General features: G+C 55.9%; 1 protein-coding gene across 1 annotated transcript in view; it reads left to right on the forward strand.

The window, feature by feature from the left end:
* LTBP2 (latent transforming growth factor beta binding protein 2) overlaps positions 1-22,454 on the forward strand; it is a 107,790-nt gene that overhangs the window by 73,866 nt on the left and 11,470 nt on the right. The window contains 12 exon segments of the mRNA XM_070377518.1: positions 2,255-2,377; positions 4,058-4,222; positions 4,481-4,696; positions 5,713-5,732; positions 6,185-6,224; positions 7,145-7,258; positions 9,695-9,823; positions 10,562-10,690; positions 15,571-15,690; positions 20,591-20,710; positions 21,800-21,922; positions 22,143-22,268. Of these exon segments, the coding sequence (XP_070233619.1) occupies positions 2,255-2,377; positions 4,058-4,222; positions 4,481-4,696; positions 5,713-5,732; positions 6,185-6,224; positions 7,145-7,258; positions 9,695-9,823; positions 10,562-10,690; positions 15,571-15,690; positions 20,591-20,710; positions 21,800-21,922; positions 22,143-22,268 (1,425 nt within the window).

Consider the following 22,454-nt stretch of genomic DNA (forward strand, 5'->3'; position numbering starts at 1 on the left):
TGGCTGCAATCTCCCTGTCTGGGATGCGACCCCGCATCTCTGCACCTGTAGGAACCGTCCCTATTGTCTCCATCCTTGTCGCCTACTTCCGCAGGCTAATCTGGGGGTATTGCTATAAACTACAGGCTAATCTGGGGGTATTGCTATAAGCTGCATGCATTGCTCTAGGTCTTAGTTCACAGTGATGGACGAGACACAGCCACTGTCCCAGGTGAAGGCAGATGCCGTAACAACTTCACACAATGAGAGAAGTGCTCTCGAGAGGACGAGGCACTGGGTGCTTTGGCATCCTTTCCAGACTGGAAGATCAGGGAAGGCTCCAGGTGATACTGGGCTTCCCTGATGGCTCACTTGGTAAAGAATCTGCCTGCAATGCAGGAGATTTGATTTGATTCCTAGGTCGGGAAGATCCTCTGGAGAAAGGATAGGCTACCCATTCCAGTATTCTTGGGCTTCCCTCGTAGCTCAGCTGGTAAAGAAACTGCCTGCAATGCGGTGATATCTGACCTAGAGTTTAAAAACGAGTGTGCTCTGCTGTGTGCTAAGTCACTTCAGTCGTGTCTGACTCTTTGCAACCCTGTGAACAGTAGCTCGCCAGGTTTCTCTGTCCATGGGATTCTCCAGGCAAGAATACTGGAGTGGATTGCCATTTCCTCCTTCAGTGGATCTGCCTGACCCAGGGATCGAACCTGCATCTCTTGAGTCTCCTGCATTGGCAGGCAGATTCTTTACTACTAGGGCCACCTGGGAAGTAGAGTAGGCTTGGCCAACTAAAAAGGGACATGGGGATTCTAGGCTGAGGGACCAGCATGAGCCAAGAAGCAGTTTGGGCTAGCTGGAGTACCGCCAGTGTATCCACAGGAGATTACACAGGCATCCCAGGGTCTTATCAGAGCCACCGATTCAGCCACAGGCTTTTGGAAAATGGTGGAGAGCCTTGGATACCAGGTGAGAGTTTAGAGGCTCCCTCTAGGAGGTGATGGGGAGCCCAGAAGCTTCTCAAGCAGACAGGAGGCAACTCAGATTTGTGTTTAGATGTCACTCTGTCCGCAGTCTGGAGGCAAACGGATCGGTTCCCTTCTTATCTCTCCCTCCCCCAATAGAACATCCAGCAAGGAGTAGCTCCCCTTGGTGCCCAAGCTGGGTCATCTTTCAACATCTTTATTCCTGTGCCCAGTGCCTACTCCCCCAAAAGCCTGTGGGCAAGCAGGTGGCTCTGGGCTGCCAAGTGTTACCTGCAGGTCCCAGAGCTGGGTGCCCATCACAGATCATCCATGTTCACCATCGTCAACAAAGGTGCCATCGCCAGGAAGGCTTCTGACATCTTGGAGTGTGAGGGTTGGGATTCCCCCTGCCCTCCTCCCAGTGCCTACCTCCAGCCTCTCACCTCATCTTCCTTGCTGAGGCCTCCCATCCTGCAGCTTCTCACTGTGGACACGACCCTTGGATCTTGGGTCCAGCAGAGATGCTTCGGGGTCTGTCCAGGAAGACTGAATAGGAGGCACTGGGCACCATTCTCCACCCTCCAAGCCACCTCTCCCCTTATCTGCTCCTTTTTACTTCCCAGGATGCCACTTACTAGCTGAGTGACTTTCGGCAAGTCACTCCTGGAGCCTCAATTTCCTCACTTGTAAAATGAGGCCATGTGGACCTACTTGATAAAATTGTGAGAAGTAAATAATATATCATATGCAAGGGCTTCCCAGATGGCACAGTAGTAAAGAATCTGCCTGCCAGTGCAGGAGACGCGGGTTTGATCCTTGGGTCCGCAAGATCCCCTGGAGTAGGAAATGGCAAACCACTCCAGTATTCTTGCCTGGAGAATCCCAGGGACAGAGGAGCCTGGTGGGTTCCAATCCATGGGGTCACAAAAAGCCAGACACAACTGATCGACTGAGCACGTACCCACACACAGACACACACACACATCATATGCAAACCAGCTGGTGTGGTCCCTGGCATGCTAGGCACTCAGTGAACACTAACATTAACATTATGACCATAATCACCAGTTCCTGGACCCAGTGATTTGCAATGTTTATCTAATTTTATCCCCCTAATGGGACTGCATGGTGGTTACTACTATTATCCCCACTTTACAAATGAGAAATTGAGGCCCAGCGAGAGGGATCACACTGAGTAAACAGCTCTTATTGCTGTTCTTCTACTTGGAGAATCGTAGCAGAGCTCTGCCTGGGTTTCTCTGAATGGGTGGTGGCGGGGGGGTCCCTGGTCATCTCCCTGCTCCCCACAGATGTCAATGAGTGCCTGACGCTGGGCCTGTGCGAGGACTCGGAGTGTGTGAACACGAGGGGCAGCTACCTGTGTACCTGCAGACCCGGCCTCCTGCTGGATCCGTCCAGGAGCCGCTGTGTGTGTGAGTGCAGGGAGGGGCCAGGGTGGGGTACTGGGGGGCAAGATGGGACTCTGGGGGTCCACAGGCCAGCTGAGAGCAAAGATGCCCCTAGACCCAGGCTGCCTCTCCACCTAGGACTGGGCCCCAACAAACCCCCTCTGCTTCATCCTACTGGGATGGAGACAGTCACTGCTTCTCTTTTGGCTTCAGGCATTTCTTTGAAGGCTTTGCAGTTTGGGATTTTCTACCTCCTCTGTTTCTCTCTCATCATTGCTGTCCCATCTGTTGCCTCATCTGCTCTGGGGGGATGTGCGTTGCTGTGATATCTCGCTGAGCTGCGGCTGCCTCTTGCAGCGCCTGAGCCCAGCTGCCTGGGCGCTTCGCTGCAGACCTTTCTTAAAGAGCCTGCCATCCCCAGGGCCTTTCCATAAATCCCGTGGTCCCCGTGTCTGGACGTGCTCTGTGTCCGTGAGCACAGACATGTCACTAGTCATCTCAGCATCGTGTCTGTGTGTGTGCTTGTGTGTACACTCAGGCAGTTGTTTCCAGGGACCTCTGTGGTTTCCAGCTGGGAGAGGCCCAGGCTAGCAGTCGCCTGCCCACGGCCCCTGCCCCCCTCCACCTCCCACCCCCGTTTGCCACTCCCCATGGCAGAACTGACATCACAGCCCAGACCAGGGAGGCCTGACCAGGACTGAATAAAACCAGTCTCAACTGGACTCTGCAAAGTAGCAACTCAGCTCAGGTCGGCCACCCCAAGGCTCAACAAAGCTCCCTGCGGCCGGCCAAGCCCTCAGTCTGTGAACTGCCAAGTCCTGGGTCTGCGAGACCACAAGACAACTGACTCGAGCACCACTCTCACAAGAGGGAGCACCCTTGCAAGGGAGAGACTGGATCCAGCGTCCCCAGTGTCCCCAGAGGCGATAGTAAGAGGAGACAGCAAAGGATGAGGGGATACAGAGTGGGGAGAACATGTCAGGAAGAGTTCACGGTCACTAATTTATTAATGCTGGAAAGAGACCCTCCAGGCAGGGAGGCAGAGATGGCCCCGGCTGTTATTCTCTAAGCCCAGTGTGGCTCACCTTCACTGCAGTCCACGGGATTTTGATTCATGGATCTAGCCCTCCATCCGTCCATCAGAGAGCATTGACTGAGCACCTGCATGAACCAGACACTACCCCAGTTGCCTGGGCTGTGAAGATGGCCAAGCCAGGGCCCCTGTCCTCAAAGCTCCCCATCAGTCCGGTGGTTCTCACCTTGACTCATCTGCCTAGGGAGACCCTGTGGCCCTCAGGGCACACTGCTCCCACGTGGGCCCCCCAGGATGGCTTTTGACAACACCATGGACTGAGAATCTGAGACAAGCAAGCACATCCCCTTCCCTGCTCTCAGTTCTCCCATGTGAGGCTGGGCGTCCAGGCCCCTCAAACAGATAACCTGAGGAGGGGCTGAAGCATCCCTGCAGCCACTCTTCCTTGTGTTCTGTGGGTACTTTCAGGGCCCCAACTTCTAGACCGAGACACAGGCCTGGCCGACCTGAGCCCGTGTGGCCGGCCACTGCACCGTCCTCTGCCTTTCCCCTCCCGCTAGCTAACTGCCCACCCTCACCTGGCCCCCATCACTTGCCCACCCCCACCTGCTGACATACCCAGTGACCCACCCCCTCCCGCCCACCCTCACCTGCCGCTGTGCCCGTTGCAGCGGACAAGGCCGTCTCCATGCAGCAGGGGCTGTGCTACCGGCTGCTGGGGCCCGGCACCTGCGCCCTGCCTTTGGCCCAGCGGATCACCAAGCAGATATGCTGCTGCAGCCGCGTGGGCAAAGCCTGGGGCAGCCTGTGTGAGAAATGCCCCCTGCCTGGCACAGGTAACCCTCTGTTCCCTTCTTGGCCCCAGCCACTGAGCTGCTTCCTCCATGCCAGTGGCCGCTGTCCCCCTACCCTGGACCTAACCTAAGGCCAGAGACCCTGAGTCCTCCTCCCTGACCATTTCCTTAACCCGACCTGGGGCCTCTCCCTTTTCGCTGCCACATTGCCTTGCCCCCCAGGAGGGAGGGAAAGGAGGACCCTGGATTCCTGCAGGAACAGCACCCCCTCATCTGGTCCTCTGACGCTTGAACTTGCAGAGGCCTTCAGGGAGATCTGCCCTGCGGGCCACGGCTACACCTACTCGAGCTCAGACATCCGCCTGTCCATGAGGAAAGCTGAGGAGGAGGAACTGGCCCGGCCCTCAAGGGACCGCGGCCCGAAGCGCAACGGGACCCTGCCCAGGCCAGCAGAGAGGCAGCCACTGCGGGCGGCCACCGGCACCTGGGTGGAGGCCGAGACCGTCCCCGACAAGGGTATCTGGTTTGGGGAGGAGGTCTGAGGGCTTCCCCACCCGCTCAGGTTACAGCACCTCAGAGAGAAGTGGGGTGTTTACCCTGGGCCCGTGGCGTCCCACCTCAGGGGCGTTAGGAAAGGGAGTTGGAAACGCAGCTTGGCCTTGGGAACCTGCTCTCATGGCCTGGCCTGATGGAAAGGCCACGCCTCCTCCTTTGGGGTCAAAAGGTGCCCATGTCCCAGAGAGCTGCTGGTGGGGGCTCCATAGCACCACCCCCCAACCACTGCTGACCCTGCCTTTCCATCCCCTGCCCCTGCCGCACCGCTTCTGGGGCTGGTGCTGGCATCCTAGGGAATCTAGGGGCTTCAGATCCCCTCCCATGGCCTTAGAGTCAGAGCACTGGCTCCAGCTCAACTGCCTTGGGCCCAGGAGGCATGGGGCTGGAAAGATATGGGGCTTGAGGCAGCCCTGGCAGGTGCCCTGGGAAACCATGCAGAAGGCACACCTGGGCTACTGGTAGCATGGAGTCCAAGGGCGCGTTAGAACAGGGAGGACTGTGCGATGAACAAAGTGCTCTGCGAACCAGGAGCAGGCCGACAGGGCAGTCAGGCAGAGCCCGTCACCGTGGTAACTGGGCGCTGGCCAGGAGCAATCCCCGCTTCCCAGAACTGTTGCCTTGCCCTGGAGCCTGGAGCAACCCTGCGTGGCCAGGAGGCTTGCAGTGAGGACCAAAAGTGCGGACTGGCCCAGAGCGGCTGGGACTCCTGTCGCCAGGGGCATTCAAGGAAAGCCAGAGGTGTCCTCTCGCCAACTGACCACCTTGTAGGCCCCCAGCCCGGGGATCCTGGGATCTGGGCTGGCCAGTCCTGGAAGGGTGGCAGGGGCAGGTAAGACTAGTCAGAGCTGTCTCTGCCACCGGGCCTGCTGTGGACAAAGTAGGGAGGTCACAGAGTGAACCAGCCCTGGCCGTGGGGGGCGGGAGCAGGCAGCCGTACGTGTCCTCCCTGAGCTCACGCTCTCCCCTTTCCTCCCCAGGCGACTCTCAGGCCAGCCAGGTAAGTGAGTCATCCCACCAAGGAGCTGGGCAAATGTGGCAGAGACCGGGACCTGGTAGCCCTGAGGCTGCAGGGCAATGTCACATGAGGGAGGGAAGGGAGAACGATCCAGTGTACGCAGGATTTTACTAACAGAGAAGCCAAGGTGGGAGAGTTGATCCCAAGACCCACTTGTACCCTGAAAGAAGTAATAATCGCAGCTCTGGTTTTTCTGGCAGCTACAGTGCAAGTTCTGTCATTTGAGAAGGTCAGCGAGGGGGGGCCCTTCAGAAAGAGAGCAGGAACGTGTCCTTTAGTCCTGGCTGTTGCTCAGACTTTCATCACAGCACATGAGGTCTAGAACTATGTGCTAAGTCACTTCAGTCATGTGATCCTATGGACTGTAGCCCACCAGGCTCCTCCGTCCGTGGGATTCTCCAGGCAGTGAGACGCCTTCTCCCGTTTCTGTGCAGGTGACAACCAGTGTTACCCAGCTATCCACCTGGGTCCCAGGTGAGTGCCTCCTCCTAGTGGCGCCCAGGAAACAAAAGGAAGGGAGGAAAGACTTTAACTAGGAGTAGCAATAGTACACCTGAGCTGATGCCAGAGGCTCGGATCAGGTGAGGTTGCGGGTGATGTCAGAGGTGAACACTTTTCCTGGGAGCTCTGTACACCTAAGGTGTGAGAAGGTCACTGAAAGACGCTGCTATGCCTTGTGAATACCTCCCCAGCTGCAGCACTCGGTCTGCCCTTTGTGGTGCTGAGACCAAAAGGAACCACAGAGGAATAAAAGAAACCAAAGAGGAAGAGCTGGCTGAAGTGGGGGCAGGTCAGGTCCAGAGGGCCCTGCTCCCAGGCCTGCCTTCCCTCAGGAGATTGTTAGAGCTTTGCAGAGCCTATCAGGAGATGATTAGAGCTCCAAAGAGCCCAGCTGTCTGGCTGGGAACAGGGCACTGTTCAGAAGTCAGCTTCAGCTTCCTCTGCTGTGAGGTGGACACGAATGCCTGCCCTGCTGCCTCTTAAGGCAGGTGAGATGTTGGTGTTTGAGGCAGAGCTCTGTAACTCTAAAGTGTTTTGCAAGCAGAAGGAGAAAGCTGAAGTAGGCCTGGGCTTCGGCTTGTCTCCAAGAAGCTAGCAGCTGTGGAAGAGTGGCTGTTCCCGCAAGCCTCCGCCTCCTCCCCTGCAAAGTGGAGGGTGAGACTAGATGCGCTCTTAGAGTCTCTGACTTTTTGGAGCCAAGTGGAGTTTCAGGAGACTAGGAGGCAGAGGGGATGACCTGCCCAGGCTCCAGCCCTTGTTCTAGGAAACTGACGGCAGAGGGGAGGGAAGGGCGCTGCCTGGCATCTCTGGAGGGAATGCTGTCCAGGAGGTAGGAAAGTGGGCAGCCCAGGGGCCAAGGCCCACTTGCACCCCAACCCCTCTTCCCTCCACAGGAGGTGCCCTGGGAACACCAACACCATCAGTGCCTGAACAGGGGATCCCGGAGGCCAGGGAAGAAGCACAAGTGACTGCTCCCACCAATGTGCTGGTGACCCCAGCGCCCTCAGGTACGTGCAGCAGCCCCTCAAGGTGCTCCCAGCTCTCCCCCAAGATGCACAGTGCTCAGTGGAGTCCTGCCGGGGTCAGCACCCCTGGCTGCATCCCACAGAGGGCACGGGGTGCCCTAGTGACCGGAGGAGTCCCGTCTGGAGCACCAGTCAAGCCAGGAAGGAGAAAGAGAAGGGAGAGTTCGCCTTCCAGGAGAACCCCGGGGGACCCTCTCCAGGAAGGGGCGCCCGTGGGGCCTCCAGGATCCCGACTCTTCCAGGCTGTTGACTCCGAGTTGGCTGAGTGCCCTGGTGGCGGGCAGTCTCCCGCCCATGGGGAGGGCCGACTTTCAGGAGGGAAAGTGGTTCTATGTCTAAAGTTGTTTGGCTGCCTGGGAGCTTGTGTCCCCGGCTCTGGCCGCTGCCGCGGTGAGGGGGTGTGGTGTGGGGGAGAGCCCTGGCATACCCACCTTGCTCTGGAATGCACCCTCCTCAAAGCCTCTTTGTCTGGGGACTTGGTTCCAGAGAAGCAGGGCCGGTGCTGGCACAGCTGCTCCCTGCTCACGTGTGTGCTCACGTGTGTGTGTGTGTGCTCACGTATGCGTGTGTGTTCACATATGCGTATGTGCTCGTGTGTGTGCTCGTGTGTGTGTATGTGCTCACGTGTGTGCTCATGCATTTGTGCCCACGTGTGTGCGCTTGTGCTCATGTGTGCACTCACGTGTGTATGTGCTCACGTGTGTTCACGTATGTGTATGTGCTCGTGTGTGCTCACATGTATGTATGTGCTCGTGTGTGTGCCCACATATGTGTGCTTGTGCTCATGTGTGTGCACTCACATGTGTATGTACTCGTGTGTGTTCTCACATGTGTGTGCTCACATGTACATGTGTGCTCGTGTGTGTCCGCTCACGTGTGTGCTCACATGTGTACCCCCACGAGTGCCCTCATCAGGGCCTTGCTGCTTTTAACCTCATAGACTGAGGTCACCTTGGGGTGAGGGGTATGTCCTTCAGCAAAGGGAGAGACCCTGCCGGTTGAGGCAAGAGTCCAGAGAGTGATTGGGCTGGGAGTTTGGCCTTCCTAGGCCTGAACCGGGATGTCCCCGCTGTCCCCCACCAGGACCCCTCTTCTCTGGGCTCAGTGCACTGCTCCAGGGAGTGTCCTAGGCCCCCCACCACTCAGCAGGCAAGATGAGCTGGGTTCAGGGCAGAGCTGGGGCGTCAGCTTTGTGAGGACACAACGCCGCACACACACACAGTCCAGAACCTCTCTCCTGGTCCCTTCGCCCCTCGCCATCCCCAGCCTTAACCCTTGGGGAGGACATGTAGCTCCTGGCTAGGGGTCCTCCTGAGTCCCCAGGCTGACACAAATTCCGAGCCAGGCCAGGGGCAGGGTAGCCTCACACACAGGCCAGTGTGGGCATTCAGTTCTGTTCAACCTTGCAAACACTGTGAAGCCCTGTTATGCACCAACACAGGCCCATCCCGGCCCATTCCCTGGGGTCTCCAGGGGTTTCCTCAGTGCTGTGGGGCCGGGCGGGGACCCTGGGTGTGTAGGCTTCGGCCTAAGACTTACCGTGAAAGCCTCTCTCGTTCATTCAGTCATCTGTTCATTCGGCATGTTTTAAGTGCCGGGTACACTTCTAGTGTTAGGGACACAGGTTCAAACGAGCTATAATCTCTGCCCTCCATGCAGCCTCAGCCCTGAGTCCTGGTGAGTCTCCAAACTGTTTCTGAATTCAGTATCTGCTTCCCACTTTCTACCCCATTACCACCACCTAGGGCAGGCCTTGTTTAATTCATTTTGCCGGTTTCTAGGGGCCCCTGTGCTTCCCCTCCCACCCCAGTCCATCTGCCACCTTCCTGCCTTTCTGATCGAGGCGTTATATGAGAGATGTAGTCTTCCTGAGATGGCTCTGATTGTACCCCAACTCCCATGATCCCCTTTCTTACCAGCTTGTCTCAATGTGGCATTCAAGGTCCTGCTTAGCTGGCCCCAGCCCACCTCTACCCTCATCACCTGGCAGTTTTCCCAAGACCCTACTCACCAGATCTGTCTGCCTGTCTGGGAGAAACTGGGCAAGGTGTACCAGGGGAGGGAAGCCCTCACTCTTGGTGAGAACTGACCCTGTATTCAGGGTGAGGTCAGCCTGGGGGCCTCAGGAGCGGAAGCCCTTTGCTGGGATGTAGGACACAGGTTACTGGAACCCCTGGGTCTCAGTCAGAAGGATGCGCTACTGCACGCTCCATCCTGGTAGGACTCGGGTCCCTGGGAAGAGGGGCCGTGCATGGGGTCTTCTACAATGCCTCGCTATACGTGGATGTGGTAGGGCCCAGCCAAGGCTGGGGTGAGGCTCCTGTGCTCGTGTGCCCTGCCCCCACCCTCCCCCATCCTAGTCCACTGCTCTCACCCGTCCCCACCCCGCCACAGCCTCAGCTGCGCTGTCTCCCACAGGCGTAGACAGATGTGCTGCTGGGGCCACCAACATCTGTGGCCCGGGCACCTGCGTGAACCTCCCGGATGGATACAGATGCATCTGCAGCCCCGGCTACCGGCTGCACCCCAGCCACGCTTACTGCACAGGTGTCCACGCGGGCGGCCGGGGCTCGCTCGGTGGCTGGGGTGGGTGGGGGCAGGGCTGGGGGCCAGTCCAGAGGCCAAGGCAACCAAAAGTCCAAGCAGTGCTGTGTGGTTGATGGGCAGAGGAGCCACAGTCCCTGTGGACAAAGCTAACCTTAACCTTGGGGAGGCTGGTCTCTGGAAGGACCATCTGAGGAGTCTTCAGGAGAGTGGGAAGCCACCCCTGGGCCTTGGAGCCCAGAAAAAGAACACCTTTTACTTGGTGCCCTTGGCTCTGAGATCAACCCATCCCTCAGACTGGTCATCTCGCTGTCTGCATAGCAGACTGAAGCCTGACCTGCTGTCTCCACCACGGCTATCCCTGGCAAAGAAGTTTGGAGGCACAACACATAAATCATCCAGTGTGGGCCTGACCCACTCCCCCAGTATTTTATACAAGGGAGACACATCTCCTGTGCCTTGAAGGAGAAAGGAAATGATCACGGGCCCCCGGGAAGGGGGACACGGGGCAGAGAGGGGGTGCAGGGCCACTGCCCCAGGCCCTTGGTTCCTGAATGAGCCAATGGATGGACTTCAAGGTCCCCAGGGTCAGAGATTTTTCGTCTCCCCAGTCTCCTCTGCTCCCTCAATCCCTCCTTGCCCCATAGCACCATCCCCTATCCAGCCCTTAGCATGGCAAGTGGCTCACAGCTACCCAGAGAAGGGCCCCCCTGACTGCCCTCCCCATCTCCCTCTGCTCAGATGACAATGAGTGTCTGAGGGACCCCTGCAAAGGAAGGGGACGCTGTGTCAACCGTGTGGGCTCCTACTCCTGCTTCTGCTACCCTGGCTACAAGCTGGCCACCTCGGGGGCCACACAGGAATGCCAAGGTAAGCTGAGCTGCCCTTGCCCCTTGGAGGGTACAGGACCCCACAGGTGGTGTTTGGGTGGAGGAGGATCCAGGCATCCGCAGCACCTAGTTACAGCGCTGCAGTGTGGGGAATGGGGGGACCGCAGGAACCGAGACCAGGGCTCAGACTTGGACCTGGGAGGAAGCAGCCTACACTGAGGCTGAGGTTGCTGAGACCAGATGGAGGGGTGTGAATCTGAAAGGCAGCAAAATATTCACCACCACTCCAAGGAACTGTGACGGGAGCCGAGAGTATGAGGGGAAACCTGGGGACATGGCTAGAGATGAAGACGAGCAGCCAGGTCCCCAAATTCTGAGTGACAAGGAGTTTCTTTCCTATTGGGTACAGAGGGTGACCTGTGAGGACACCAACTGGAACTCCGGGCAGTCTGGGGAGCAGGGCGCCTTTGCTGGGAGATGCCTACAAGCTTTAAGCTTCCCTGGGAAGCTCTGCGTGGGGTCGCTGGACAAAGACACCTCCAAAAAAGGCCCTTTAATATGCAGCATTTATACCACATGTGAAACACTCCGCTTACATTTTAACTAATGAGTTTACAGAGAATAGGATGCAGTGGTTTCCAAGCAGTGCCGCAAGACTCATAACCCAGTCGGAATCCTTCACCTGGAGAATGGCCCTGCTGTTCTCAGGACTCACGTTTCTGGTTCTGGCCCAGGAGCCGTGTGAGTACTGCAGTGAGTAAGGCGTGGACTCTGGCACTGTGGAATGAAGACACACTGGTTCCATGGAAGAAAGTGCGAAGGTTTCCCACAGGAATGTTTGAGTGGGGCCAGAATAATAACAGCTACCATTTAATGAGCTGTTCTCATGTGCCAGAGCCATCGAGAGCCCTTTATTTTGTGACGCACATCATCCCACCCAACCCCATGCAGTAGAAACCCTTATCCCCATTTCACAGTTTAACAAACTGAGGCTCAGAGAGGTGAATTGAAACACCCAGAGACCTCACACCTAGAGCCGTGGCTGAGCTGGAAGCAGAATCAAAATCGACCTGGCCCCAAAGCACGGTTTGCTTCCAACACCCTCCCTCACACACAGACACACACAGACACACACACACACACACACAGACACACGGTGAAGGAAAAGAGGAAGCTGAGGGTATTTCAGGGGAAGGGAAGCGTTTTTGCAGAGGGCAGAGCCATGAACAAGCCTGGCGCGCTCTGGGAATAACAATAAATCCAGAGTGATGGGAGCGCCCGGTATGTGGAGGAAGTGGCGGGAACCCACGCCAGTTTGCTGAGTGTCTTGAGCGCCAGGCTGAAGTGCTTGGTCGCCGTCCCACAGACAGTGGCAGCCAGCAGAGGTCTGTGAGCAGAGGGCAGCGGTGCGGTCAGCCGGCTCTCAGGGAGGTGCCTCAGGCAGCAGTGCTCAGAACAGCCTGGAGTTATCGAGGGCAGAGGCCTGGGGACTAAGGGGCTTCTCTGGTGGGCTTTGCAGCCTTGGCAAGTGCTGTGGGCCGGAGGCACTGCTCCCTGCAGGCCCAGCCCAAGGTGCTGGCCCGGGACAGGCAGTGGCTGCTGCATGGAAGGGTGTCACCAGGTCTGACCCAGACAATGGGTCCTGCCGCGTGCCAGCCCGGGTGTCTGGATGTCTCTGCCAGCCTGCCAGCTGGGGGAGGAGGCCGGAGGCTCAAGGTCAGCTCTCAGAGCTTCTCCAACAGGGCGTGGCTGCCACCTGATGAGGCCTCATCCAATAACATTCATTTTCTAAATGTTGCTGCTCTCGTAAAAGAGTATCCTCCTTATTTTAAATATTTTTAGTTATAAATTATTTCATTAATTTATCTAATTAATAGAAACCACTACAATTTCGAGAACAAATTATATGACTATTAAATATTTGAGCTTCCCCAATGGTTCAGCGGTAAAGAATCCGCCTGCAGTGCCAGAGACCCAGGTTCGATTCCTGGGACAGGAAGATTCCCCCCACAGGAGGAAATGGCAACCTACTCCAGCGTTTTTGCCTTGAGAATCCCATGAACAGAGGAGCCTGGTGGGCTACAGTGCATAGGGTAACAAAGAGTCAGACATGACTGAGCAATAATTATTATTAAATAATAATTTAAATTAAATATTTAACATTTGCTTTACTAGTAAATATGAGCATCTCTTCATATGTTAGCCATTGGGTTTCCTTACCTAGAAATTGCTTGTCGTCATCTTTTGCTCAGTTCAGTGGTCATTCCTGTTTTTCCTTGTGGCTGTTTAGGAGTTCCTTATATATTCCAGATACTCGCCTGGGTTTAGATATGATAATTCTTACCTCTTGTCCTCTGCCCATTGACCTTATCCACGTATCCTTCTTTGAACAGAAATTCTTAGTTCTGGTGTATAGAAATTTACCTTTTTTGCTCTATTTTTATGCTTTGAGGGATTTATGTAAAAATTCCTTCCCCACTATAAGTCACAAATACATTCTACACCTTCCTTTATTACAGTTACAGTTTTGCCTTTCATGACATGTTCTTTTTATTTAGTTAGTTATGTATTTTGTTTATTTGGCTGTGCTGGGTCTTAGATGTGGTGTGTGGGATCTAGTTCCCTGATCAGGGACCCAACCCCGGCCTCTCACTTTGGGAGTTCGAAGTCTTAGCTGCTGGATCTCCAGGGAAGTCCCTTACAACATGTTTTAATCCATCTGGAGTCCATCCATGTATGGGTGTTAAGACTGAGTCTTTTCCACCTCCATTTTTCTCCATAAAACAAGTCCGTTTTCCCAGCCTTATTCATCCAGCAGTCATCCTGGCCCCAGCAGTTAGTGAGTCCTTTAGCAAGTTTCCTTTCCTCTTCCACTGGGAATAGAGCTTCCCAAAGTGAGGACCGGTTATTTCAGAATTGCTTGGAGAGCTATTAAAATGCAGGTTCCTAGGCCCGCCCCAGTACTACTGGGTCAGAATCTCTGGACATGGGCCTCGGAGTGCCTGTTTTACGCCCTCTGCTAGTGACTCCAGTCTGCACTGAAGTGTTATGAGGTATTGCTCAGATGAAAACATTGTCTGAAAACAAATGCTTATAATCCCACTCATGCAATAGGTACTTTGGGGGTTCTGGGCTAGGCACTAAGGGCCTGGGAATAATAAGGCACATTCTCAGAAGTCATGGGGGTGCGGGGAAGCAGTTACTCATCCCTCCTCATCCCTAAGGGAACCCTGGGAAGGGCCATGTGGGTTGGAAGGGCGAGGGCAGCCTCACTGAAAGATGGAAAGGAGACAGCCAAGCTGGTGGGTGTGAAGCCACTCCAGGCAAGGAGGCAGAGCAGGCAGAAGCCCAGAAGCAGGTTCCATGTGGCTGCTGAGGCTAGGAGGTGTGTGGGAGGCAGGAACCACAGTGAGAGAACCAGGCAGGGGCCAGGTCATGAGAGATCTCACATGCCGGCAGAGGGGCTTGGGTTTTACAAAGTAGGTTTAGTGCTGGAATAATAATAATAATTGGAGAAGGAAATGGCAACCCACTCCAGTATTCTTGCCTGGAGAATCCCACGGACAGAGGAGCCCATGGACAGGCCACAGTCCACAGGGTCGCAGAGAGTTGGACACGACTTGGAGACTGAGCACAGTAATAATAATTCAGTGCTTACCTCGTGCCAGGCAGGTGCTGTGCTAAGCCCTTCACCTGGATGACCTCATCTCATCTGCACAGAGCCTCTGTGAAGTGTTGAACCATTGCTGGGAGTGGGGCTGGGAGGAAAAGACAAGTCCTCTATTAATTTGGCTGTGGTGGGCAGGGAATTGGGGGTGGCCAGAGCCATCTAGAGTTGATAAATTGAACCCATCCTTGAAATGGGAGCAAGTTTCTGCTGGCCGTCAAACCAAGCAGAGGCATTTGTGTGAACGAAGGCTCAGAGGCTAGACCAGTGGGGATCGGCAAACACAGCAAGGCTGGGGTGAGGCCTTGTGAAGCAGCCTAAGCAGCAGGGAACCCTGGTAGGGCCTTAACAGAGGAGGGCACGACCAGGCTTGGGCTTTCAAGCCATTATAGGGCCCCATTATGCTTTGGGACAATAGAATAAACCACAGGAACAGATCCACAGCTGCCTAAGATACTGTCTCTCACTGGCTGCTTAATTCCTAACCTTTTTTTTTTTTTTTTTTTGGCTGCTCCACACAGCTTGCAGGATCTTAGCTCCCCAACCAGGGATTGAACCTAGGCCGCTGGCAGTGAGAGGACCAAATCCTAACCACTGGATCACCAGGGATCACCAGGGAATCCCAATCCCTAACCTTTAATCCCTAACTTTGGGCTTCCCTGGTGGCTCAGATGGTAAAGCATCTGCCTGCAATGCAGGAGACCTGGTTTCAATCCCTGGGTTGGGAAGATCCCCTGGAGAAGGAAAAGGCAACCCACTCCAGTACTCTTGCCTGGAAAATCCCATGGATGGAGGAGCCTGGTCGGCTACAGTCCATGGGGTCACAAAGAGTTGGACACAACTGAACAACTTCACTGACCTTTAAGAAGGCCCCTAAGAACTCTAGGAGCAGAGCTCTGGGGGATGTATTGGGGTCAGGAGGGGACTTTGGTGGCCTCCTCGGAGAGTGGCATATCCATTGCCACCTGACTTCAAGACCAGCCCTTACACTGGAGTGAACAGACAGCTGGAAGGCTCTCCAGGGGCCCCCAAAGTAGCCACCTTCCCTGCGAGAAGGAAACTCACGAGTTTGCAGAGGCCTGAGCTAGGTCAGTCTGACTTGGCCTCAGAGCCCCTGCCGTTCATGGCTCTGGCAAGGACGTCTTCCCTGTCTGGGCCTCATCATGCACATCCTTGACCTTGGCCTCTGAGGGGATGCCCCAGGACCCCCTGCAGGGCTGGCCCCAACTCGGGACTTTTCTGTGTGTTCACAGACATAGATGAGTGTGAGCAGCCAGGGGTGTGCAGCCGGGGTCGGTGCACCAACACGGAGGGTTCCTACCACTGTGAGTGTGACCAGGGCTACATCATGGTCAGGAAAGGACATTGCCAAGGTAAGGAATGGGGTGCCGGCCCCATCATCTCCTGGTCCCCTTCCACCATCTGTTGTCCCTCCCTATCATCTCCTTATCTCTCCCCACCATCTCCTGGTCCCTCCCCATCATCTCCTATCCCTCCCCATTATCTCCTTATCCCTCCCCACCATCTCCTGGTCCCTCCCCATCATCTCCTATCCCTCCCCATCATCTCCTTATCCCTCCCCATGCACTGCCCACCACCAGCTCCCCTTCCAGCTTATGCCTGACTGTTCTCCTTGATGCTGAGCCCACTCCTGTGCACAGAGAGACCTGTCTAGGGATTCAGGAGCCTCTCTGTTCCCTTAGTGGGATTTTGGCATCCTGTTTGCCCTGACAGCATGGGAGCACAGTAACTTTGCATACATGAGATCCCAGGGGCTCCCCTCTGTGCACCTCTGCCCACCACTTGAGTTGCATGGTAGAGGGAAGGTTGATATCTGGAAGGTGCCTCAGGCATCAAGCTTGATCTACTGGCTAAAGCTTGTTAGGCTGTCAGCTGGACCATATCTTTAGATGACCGTGTGTGGACACGTGACAAATGTTCATGCGTTGGACCAATACATGCTAGTTGAAAAAAATGAATGACTGAGCTCTCATCCCAGCCCCCTTTCCCAGTGTCACAAGTTGGCTGTGACATTGCCCACTGATGTCCTCACAGACTGGCTTGAACCTGCCACCATCATGCCAGCTCCCGGCAGCCCTGCCACTTCCACCTCCCTGCCAGGCTGGGGTGTCAAGGGCTCACAAAAGGCCTGGGTCATGTGCTCCCAACTGGCTGAGACAAGAATGGGTGAGGGTAAATCAAGGTTCTCTCTGGAAGGAAGTCCTGCCCTTGATCCAAAGATAGGTGCAGACTCCTCTCTGCCTCCAGGCTTCCCACGGCCAGGGCTTGCCTGGATTCAGAAGATCCTGGAGGTGAGAGATGAGCCTGTATGTCTGGTGAAGGAAGACCACCCCAGCTTCCCAATGCCGCTACTACAGAAGCAGAGTCACTAGGTGGTGAAGGACAGACAAATCCCTGTCTGAATCCCCAGCATCTCACCTTCCCCTCTCAATGCCTCCCCCTTTAAAGTCAGGCCCACTATGATCAAAACCAGACCCAACTCCCCTTGTCCTCATGAGCTTGCTGAACCACAGACAGTCTGGCATTTTCCAGGACAAGGGAGAGTGAAGGGAGTTGGCATTTGATGGGTGCCTGCTATATGTGCCAGGTGCTGGACTAGAGACTCAATAGATTGCCTCATTTAAGCATCCAACATTATTCATTTGGCATGAAACCTGATTAAACAGTAAAACCAAAGGAAATGAACTAGGAAAATCCAAGGACATCTAAAGTCTCAGATTTATACTAACCAGTCCACATTGAGGGCACAGGCTCTGGTGGAGACAGATATGGGTTTGGCTTATTGTCTCAGTGTCTGAAGATGGAAACCATAATGCCCATCGCAGGGGCTCTGGTTAACCTGCCGAACAACCATGCAAAGGGCACAGGCAGCCCTGCCGCAAGTAGGGAGCCCATTCTCTCTCATGTCTTGTCTCCCCCCAGTGCCCGAGCCCGTGCCTCTGGATCACCTTCTTCCCTTCCGGAGGAAAGGGCCCAGACACACACAGCTTGGCTGGGAGGTCAGGCTGAGTTCCTGGCCCAGGAAAGACACTCTTGAGTCTGTTGAAAGAAAGACTAATGTAGCCTGCACGCTCCTCCAGGTTTCCACCCGTAACCACAGCCCCGGCCCATCACCCTGGGAGCCCGGTCAATTTCCCCCTCCCTCTTTCTTCTTCCTCCAGCTAAGAAACCACTCTCTCTCCACTTAAACTCAGAGTCTCTGGTGAAGGGCCCGAGTGGTCTGGACAGCAGCCCGTCCAAAGTCTCCATGGTATTTCCGTCGTCCGGCGACTCTGGGTTCCCACGGAGAGGGGCTAGGTTCCCCTGCAGACTGCCAGGGCCCCGCTGTCCTCCACCTACCCCCAAAGTCACCCGTGGGTCCAGCCCCTGCAGGAGCACCGTCTCCACCGTGTGCTCTCACAGCACCCTTCCCTTCTCCTCAAGCAGAGACTGCAGTGCTGGTTAGAGAACTCCACCATCTGCCGGGTATACAGACAGCAGGCTGGCAAGCTGGTCCCTGGAGTGCCTGTTTCCTGGGGTCTTCTGGGGTCTTTCCCGCAGCCTCATGCCAAGAAGATATGAAGCTTTAGTGAATCACATGGTTTCATTCTTTGGTCAGCAAATGTTTCTTGAGCGCCAGCTGTGTCCCAGCCATGGGCCAGGAATACAGCCATAAAAAAGACAGACAGCGCCTGCCCCCCGACGACCAGGGTAAAACCTTTACCAAAACATACCATAATCTTAGGTTAAAATTTAAACCCTAGACTAGGCAAAAAACATCTGGCTCTCGTCCAGGCACTGAAAGGTTGGTGGGACAGCCTCAGGATATCTGGTGACTTCAGAGCCTGTGCTTTTAACAGGGATTCATCCATGGCTTGGCTAGTGGCTCTGATATATCAGCCCCCATTTAGAAGAGGCCCACCTGGTTCAGGTAGAGACTGGGGGCTGCTCTGACCCTCTGCCCCCTCCATCCCCACCTCCCAAGCATGAACATCACTGGCTGGGGCTCTGGCCTGAGGAAGGAAGCCCGTGGCAGTGTGCCCGGATAGGCCGGGTTATGCTGCAGTAACAACCAGCCTCAGTCTTAGTGTCGTGTAGGACATAGCAGACTTGATATCTGACCAAAGCCGCATATCCATCATGAGTCTGCCGGGGGTCCTGGTCCACATCTTCTCATCCTTGAACCAGACTAGAGGAAGAGCATCTTGAATGTGGCCACTGTCCGTGGAAGAAAGAAAGAGCACTCTGCAGGGTTGCACATAAATAAGTGTTTGGGCCCATAAATTACACACGTGATATCCACTCAAAGCTACTGGCCAGCACTAGTCCTCCTGCCCCACCCAACCACAAGGGACCAGGAGGCACAAGCCCACCACGACCCAAAAAGTGAGAGCTGGACTTCTCAGTGAAGCGGCATGTGTCCCGCAGGTCTCCTAATGCCCAACATAACGCACTTCCGGCACCACCTCCGCAGGTGTGCCCAGAACCCTTGGGGCAGGGCAGAGCTCAGAGCCCTTTGCTCCCGCTAAGTCTAACCTCCTTCCGATGTTGCCTGACCCTGCAGGAGAGGTCCAAAGACTCTGTTTTTCCTCGGTGTGGTCTTAGAGGAGGATCCTTGCCTCCATCTCTTTCTCTTCATCCCCGAGTCTCGCATCCCTGAAGCAGACTTGCGGCTCATTCCCAATGGCTTTGCCCATCTTGCTTCCGGTATCTCAGCCAGGACCGGCAGGCCAGGGTGCTGGCCAAAGCTGGTGGCCCTAGAACCTTCATTTCTTCCACCTCCGCCTTGTTCTCTCCAGTTCTGTTTTTACAGAAGCTTCTAGAATAGTTTAGCCTGGTATCACCACAGCCCAACTAGGGGTTCTTGGCTGCCCTCTTTCCTGAGATGAGCCTTATCTCAGTGTCCCTGAGATTGCCCAGGAGTTCTGGGTATCTCCTAGCACACACACCCCTGAAACACCCTCTGCTCTGTGTATGTCGTCCTCATGTGGACCCGTAGCATGAAGTTTGGCCGTGAGAGGTGACCGGTTCCCTGGGCTCTGATGGACCCGGTCTTCTGCAGACCAAACAACCTCAGAGGAGATTCATTTTCACCCTCCACTTCCGGCCCATGTCCTGTTTTATCATGACAGCTGCTCCTTGAGTCCTTTTGCAGGAAGCCTGTGTTCTGACCCTTGGCCCTGCCTCCTGCCTTTCTCTTCTCCCTGGGTGCTGACCAGGTCTTCCTCCTAGTCAGTAGGGCCTCTGAATCTCCATGAATGAGCAGGTGGACTTCCTGCGGGAGGGCGACAATTACCCATGCAGGGAAGGTGAACTGTCCTGTTTCCTCCAGAGCTCAGTCAGTCTGTCTGTAGTGAAGAGTGACTGGGAGCCTGCACACTGGGCCAGAGGAGCTGAACATCTTCCTGCCGTCCTGACCCAGAGTTCAGTCCCTGGGTTCCGACCTCTCCAACTCGGCCCAGGTATCTGGGGTGCCTTGGAGGCTGGACTCCCCAGCATGCCGGCTTCGCATTGGGCAGAGCCCTGTGTGCCGTCCGGGGAGCAAGCTCGCCTTCCGCGCCTTTGTTCTCATCCCCCAGGACTGGCTCCTCTCCCTCCATGGCTCACCCCTCCCCCTGCTTGTCTGATCGGTGCTCAGACTCATCCTTTCAGGCTGGCTTTCCTGAATCTCACCAGAGTGGGTGTGGGAGCCCTACGTGGTTCTCAGCTGGAAGAAAATTCCCCTCTCCAGCAGCCTTCCTAGCCTCTGCATCAGCCTCACTCTGCACCAGCCTCAGGGCTGGTCTTGGCCACATCAAAGATTGTGGGAGTCATCCTTTGTCCTCGTTTCCGGGTGCTGAGAAGCCTGTTTTGCCTTCATTGCCCAGCCAGGATCTATCCTGGGGTCTCTGGGGCCTTCTGTGCCAAGCACGTCCAATCCCATCATCGTCACCCCTTGTAAATGAATAAGGGAGAGACGGAGGCCCTTCCCAAGAGTCCAGCTCACGACTTCGAGCCCTCTCACCCTCCCCAAGCTACTGAGAGCACAGCCTCCTGCAGCAGGGCTTCTCCCTTCCTCAAGGTCTTCCGTCTTTCTTTTGTCCAGGACAGTGGGTGGGAGGTGGGGCTGGGAACACAAGCGAGCACTCACATTTTCCTGGTTTCCATCTGTACAGAAACTGACATCCTTCCTTCTCCCCAGCCGACGGCCGGGTCAAGGATGTGTTCCTTCACAGCCCGCCCATGGGCCGTGGTTCCCAGAGATGACCAAGACAGGGGTTGTTATTTTTGCAGATATCAACGAATGCCGTCACCCTGGCACCTGCCCTGATGGGAAATGCGTCAACTCCCCTGGCTCCTACACTTGCCTGCCCTGCGAGGAGGGCTACAGGGGCCAGGGCGGGAGCTGTGTAGGTGAGGGCTGCCTGCCAAGGCACGGAGGGGGCTGTTTGGTCTGGGGACCCTGGGTTGAGCCCACACTTGGTGGTGGGGGGCGGGGGGAGGCATGGGCAGAGGGAAATGGCTTGGAGGCTATGGTCTTTCGTGACCCAGCTGGGTTTCCAGATGACGCTGGGGATGAGGTGGGTGTGCTTCAGTTACTGGTGCTCTGCCCTCTGAATCAGCCAGGGTGGGGGGACCCTTAGGCTCCTTGGCCATATCCGTCCAGGAGCTACATACAACCCAAGGTTCCAGAGGCTTCTGTGGCTGGATTCTGCTAGGTAGGCTGAAGGTGCCATGTGTCTTTTGGAAGAGGCTGATGCCAGTGGTGTGGAGGAGGGGTCTTCTGCCCTCCTGGACCTCAAGAGCAACATCTAACACCAATGCCTAAGAGAACGGCGGGAGCTCTTCTCTGGAGGTCGGGGTGGGGGGCGGGTTGCATGTCAGCCATAGGAGGAATGCACTTTCCCTCAGCCCCCGCAGGAAGAAGGGCCCAGGGCTGGGGATGCCAGAAGGGACTGAGTCGTGAATAGAGACTTTGAGGCTCTGCAGAGGGCAGGCATTTCCCAGGCCTTTGGGACTGCCGCTCAACCGCCCATGCAGAACTTGGCCTCTCTCTGTGTTACCCACTCGCCCGCTGAAGCTGGTGGGTGGGCTGAGAACTTGGGGTCATACCCATTTGGTTGGCGGGGAGGAGACCAGAGAAGTTCAGACTCAATCTAAGGTGAGGCAGAAGTCTTAGACACTTGCCTCCAGGTGTCCTAAGATGGGCCAAACCAATCCCAGGACTGGGTGGGGAACCTGGCCCCCCCTTTTCTAGGAACTTGCAGGGTGCTCTGTGTCACTGGATGGAGCTGAAATCAGCTCAGGGATGGAAGTTAGTTCGGCGGGGGAAGGGCACCCAGCCTAGGTAGATGGGTCCAGGAGCAGGAATGACCTCTGGTCCTTCCCAGGGTGCTAGGGCCCCTCGGAATGCTGGTTCCCCGGCCTCACAATGGAGACACTCGGCCTGATGCTGGAGGCTGCGTGAGGGATAGGAGGCCAGCTTGGACTTCTCTCCCACAGATGTGAATGAGTGTCTGACCCCTGGGGTCTGCACCCACGGAACATGCATCAACCTGGAGGGCTCCTTTAGATGCTCCTGTGAGCAGGGCTACGAAGTCACCCCAGACGAGAAGGGCTGCCAAGGTACAAGGATCCAAAGCGCCCTTTGTCCTCCATGACACGTCCGCCTGCAGCTCCTTCCCTCTGGCCCACATCCCTGAGCTGACCCAACACAGCGCTGCTGCATAGACTATCTTTCCCCGACACCCCCCAACCCCACCCCACTCCTCCCTGTCAACCTCCGGCTAGCCTGGCATGTCTGTCCTGCAGAGAGCCCCACACAGAGCTCAATGGCCTGTTTCAGATGTCGACGAGTGTGCCATCCGGGCCTCGTGCCCCACGGGCCTCTGTCTCAACACGGAGGGCTCCTTCACCTGCTCGGCCTGTGAGAGTGGGTACTGGGTGAATGAGGATGGCACCGCCTGCGAAGGTAACCCTGGGAAGGGGGGTGGCCAAGGGTGACTGAGAACACAGGCCGTCAGACCTCCCAAAGAACCCTCCGTTTGTCCTCTGGTTTGGGGTTGATGCTGGGGGTCTCCAGACTAGGCGAGAGGACTTTGTGAATGGACTTGAGCTTCTGTTTTCTCCATGAGGACAGAAAGAGAAGGGAGTCACA

The sequence above is a fragment of the Bos mutus genome, chromosome 10 (genome assembly GCF_027580195.1).
Source record: "Bos mutus isolate GX-2022 chromosome 10, NWIPB_WYAK_1.1, whole genome shotgun sequence".
NCBI classification, from domain to species: Eukaryota; Metazoa; Chordata; class Mammalia; order Artiodactyla; family Bovidae; genus Bos; species Bos mutus.